The following is a 4,221-nucleotide window of genomic DNA, read 5'->3' on the forward strand; positions in this document are numbered from 1 at the left end:
CCCCAAAAAAGAAACAGACACAGCTGAAACAATACTAACAAACAGGTGAAACACTAGTGGTTGCTAGGATACCAGCTAACAATCCAGCCCAATTTAGACAAATGAGCATTAGCTAAAACTGTAGCTAACAGTTAGAGCAGGAATTACCTGGAATTATCAAAACAAAATACGCCGAGGTTTGTAGCAGAATTCCCAGAGCAGCTGTGGGAAGGATCAAAGACGGCGTTCCCTTTTGATGAACCATAAAATGATCTTTGAGGAAGAAGACGCCGACCATAAACATGTCTGTTTTAGACAAACCGTTGCCTTTTGTCATTTGTCTTACGCTTCAAAGCAGCACTTCAAAAAAGGAAATAATAAGCAGACTGGTACAAATACAATAAAATCATGACTAATAGTCCTGCACATGGTTTCCAGCTCCGACTTAAAAGATTTCCCTCCAACAGATATATGGTGTACGTATCTGAACGAACACCACTGACCATTTATAACTTCCTACTCTGACAACAGTCTTTCAGGATGAGCCAGTCAAATTAAGCCCCGTGATCCTGGACTCAACAGATTCCAGACCGATCCTTGTGCAACGTCAACGCTACTGAAGGAACTTCCTGGAAAAGTACTCACATGCTGCCATGTGTCCCTGATGAGCGGCCTGTACCGCAGGAAGTACTTCAGGGGGAAGTTGTCCACGTCGGGCCACGTGGCAGGACTCTGCCAGGTGACCTCCAGCCGCCGGGCGTTGAACCTGATGGGAGTGGCGGTCACCCGTTCAGGAGGGTCTGGTTTGACTGTGGGGTGAGAGAAAAAATGACATCGAGGTTTTTACAGGTTCATTTGAAACGTTTTCATTCTTGGATTTTTTTTCTGTGTTTCGACGTGTTCTCTGCAGACGAGGACGATCCTTGGACCAACAAGGTCAGCGCAAAACTCCCCCCCATCAACCAACGGTCACATGGAATCTAACAAGGTCAGCGCAAAACTCCCCCTGGTGTTCATGAATGTTAAAGTCACGGTGGTTTTAGGGACATCCATCAACCAACGGTCACACGGAATCTGACCTCACATCACACAGGACAGAGGTTTCCTGTGGCTCATATATCCATGTGGCCCATATATCCATGTGGCCCATATATCCCTGAGTAAATGTAGTCCTGAGTAAATACATTTATACACAGGATGGTTTTCAGTACTACATACCATGAGCTGAGGTAAATATAAACAAATATACTGTATATAACAGCAAGTGTACATATTAGTATTTATCTGACCATCCTGACTCTGTCTGTACCAAATACTACAGACACTGACGGACACTGACGGACAAACGTAAAGGTTTGACATGAAAACCACGAAGAGAAGTTTCAACAACGTGAAAACTGGATCAACGTTGATCGAGTGTTCAAGACGGGGCCTGCGGTGCCGTGGCCGTACACAGGGAGGTGCTCTGGCCCAGTCAATATCATCTTACTTTATTCTTTCCATCTGTTGAAAACGTTCTTGTATCTGAAGAGTCTGTGGGAGCGAGAAGTGAAGAGCAGAACCACAAAGGAGTCAGTGGAGACCAGGAGACAAAAAAAGACTCCTTTGTTCAGAACAGCTTTGTCCGGCGGCACATGTGAGCACAGATGAAAAAGAAAGAAGCTCAGTGACATCAGTCGGGGCGGGGCCTCCCAGGGGGTCCAAACTATTCATCAGACTTGAAACATGAAGTAGAAGCTTTGTGGAGCTTTGGACCAGCAGCACACACACAACCTTCTTCTGCTGACCTCTGGGGGGCACCAGAAATCTGACCGGGATCATCCAATAACTGTGGAGCTGAGACACTGATGTTTGATCAACGTTTGACATGTTGTTTCTAAGGTCTGCGCCCCAATGTTTGTTACCAGTATCATCAGCTGTTCTGACCCTCACAGTGAAGTCAGTGATGTCAGTGAGGTCAGTGATGTCAGTGAAGTAAGTGATGTCAGCCTTGTCATTGATGTCAGTGATGTCAGTGAAGTCGGTGAAGTCAGTGATGTCAGTGAAGTAAGTGATGTCAGCCTTGTCAGTGAAGTCAGTGATGTCAGTGAAGTCAGCGATGTCAGTGATGTCAGTGAAGTAAGTGATGTCAGTGATGTCAGTGACGTCAGTGAAGTCAGTGATGTCAGTGAGGTCAGTGATGTCAGTGAAGTCAGCGATGTCAGTGATGTCAGTGAAGTCGGTGAAGTCAGTGATGTCAGTGAAGTCAGCGATGTCAGTGATGTCAGTGAAGTAAGTGAAGTCAGTGAAGTCAGTGAGGTCAGTGATGTCAGTGAGGTCAGTGATGTCAGTGAAGTCAGTGAAGTAAGTGATGTCAGTGAAGTCAGTGAAGCCAGTGATGTCAGTGAGGTCAGTGATGTCAGTGAAGTAAGTGAAGTCAGTGAAGTCAGTGATGTCAGCCTTGTCAGTGATGTCAGTGAAGTCAGTGAAGTAAGTGATGTCAGTGAAGTCAGTGAAGTAAGTGAAGTCAGTGAAGTCAGTGATGTCAGTGAAGTCAGTGAAGTAAGTGATGTCAGTGATGTCAGTGACATCAGTGAAGTCAGTGATGTCAGTGAGGTCAGTGATGTCAGTGATGTCAGTGGAGTCAGTGATGTCAGTGATGTTAGTGAAGTCAGTGATGTCAGTGAAGTCAGCGATGTCAGTGATGTCAGTGAAGTCGGTGAAGTCAGTGATGTCAGTGAAGTAAGTGATGTCAGTGACGTCAGTGAAGTCAGTGAAGTCAGTGAGGTCAGTGATGTCAGTGAAGTAAGTGATGTCAGTGATGTCAGTGACATCAGTGAAGTCAGTGATGTCAGTGAAGTCAGCGATGTCAGTGATGTCAGTGAAGTCGGTGAAGTCAGTGATGTCAGTGAAGTCAGTGAAGTAAGTGATGTCAGTGAAGTCAGTGAAGTAAGTGATGTCAGTGAAGTCAGTGAGGTCAGTGATGTCAGTGAAGTCAGTGAAGTAAGTGATGTCAGTGATGTCAGTGACGTCAGTGATGTCAGTGATGTCAGCCTTGTCAGTGAAGTCAGTGATGTCAGTGAGGTCAGTGATGTCAGTGAAGTCAGTGAAGTAAGTGATGTCAGTGATGTCAGTGACATCAGTGAAGTCAGTGATGTCAGTGAGGTCAGTGATGTCAGTGAAGTCAGCGATGTCAGTGATGTCAGTGAAGTAAGTGATGTCAGTGACGTCAGTGATGTCAGTGATGTCAGTGGAGTCAGTGATGTCAGTGGAGTCAGTGATGTCAGTGGAGTCAGTGATGTCAGTGATGTTAGTGAAGTCAGTGATGTCAGTGAAGTCAGCCTTGTCAGTGATGTCAGTGATGTTAGTGAAGTCAGTGATGTCAGTGAAGTCAGCGATGTCAGTGATGTCAGTGAAGTCAGCGATGTCAGTGATGTCAGTGAAGTCAGTGAAGCCAGTGATGTCAGTGAGGTCAGTGATGTCAGTGAAGTCAGCGATGTCAGTGATGTCAGTGAAGTAAGTGATGTCAGTGAAGTCAGTGAAGTAAGTGATGTCAGTGAAGTCAGTGAGGTCAGTGATGTCAGTGAAGTCAGCCTTGTCAGTGATGTCAGTGAAGTCAGTGAAGCCAGTGATGTCAGTGAGGTCAGTGATGTCAGTGAAGTCAGCGATGTCAGTGATGTCAGTGAAGTCAGCGATGTCAGTGATGTCAGTGAAGTCGGTGAAGTCAGTGATGTCAGTGATGTCAGTGATGTCAGCCTTGTCAGTGAAGTCAGTGATGTCAGCCTTGTCAGTGATGTTAGAGAGACCTGGGTTTCATGGACCCCCCTCAGCCTCCCGCCAAGTGACCCCCAGGGTGAGAACTCACCCCCCCCCCGGGTGAGAAGAAGGACAGAGACGACGTCCATTGTCCTGCAGTCAGACTGAGTGACAGTGGACAGAACCACAGCTGCTGTGAACAACAGCGTGAACAGCCGATGTCACCTGATCACTGTGACATCAGAGACGCTTTCATCTGTGCTCTGATGACTGCAGGGAGGGTCCTGAGGTAACAGTATCCACACACACACACACACACACACACACACACACTCTGCTCTGTTGAACAAGGACAGTCCAGGATTGTCTTCACTCCCACTTGGAATTTGAGAAGTGCACGAGGAAGCATGAAATTGTTTTATTTATTTACGAGCCGCCTCGTTGGCTCTGAGACAGAATGGAACTTAGAACAGTGGGGGGGGGGGGGGGGGGGGGGGGGGGGGGGAA

The 4,221-nt window shown here is 46.9% G+C and overlaps 1 protein-coding gene across 4 annotated transcripts in view; it reads right to left on the reverse strand.

The window, feature by feature from the left end:
* Positions 1-4,221, reverse strand: part of cntfr (ciliary neurotrophic factor receptor) — an 81,196-nt gene that overhangs the window by 8,613 nt on the left and 68,362 nt on the right. For all 4 annotated transcript variants that reach the window (XM_008326121.3, XM_008326120.3, XM_017038785.2 and 1 more), the window contains one exon: positions 625-788. In XM_008326121.3, the coding sequence (XP_008324343.1) occupies positions 625-788 (164 nt within the window). The remainder of the gene's footprint in view (positions 1-624; positions 789-4,221) is intronic.

This window comes from Cynoglossus semilaevis, chromosome 14, assembly GCF_000523025.1.
Source record: "Cynoglossus semilaevis isolate Cse_v1.0 chromosome 14, Cse_v1.0, whole genome shotgun sequence".
NCBI lineage: Eukaryota > Metazoa > Chordata > Actinopteri > Pleuronectiformes > Cynoglossidae > Cynoglossus > Cynoglossus semilaevis.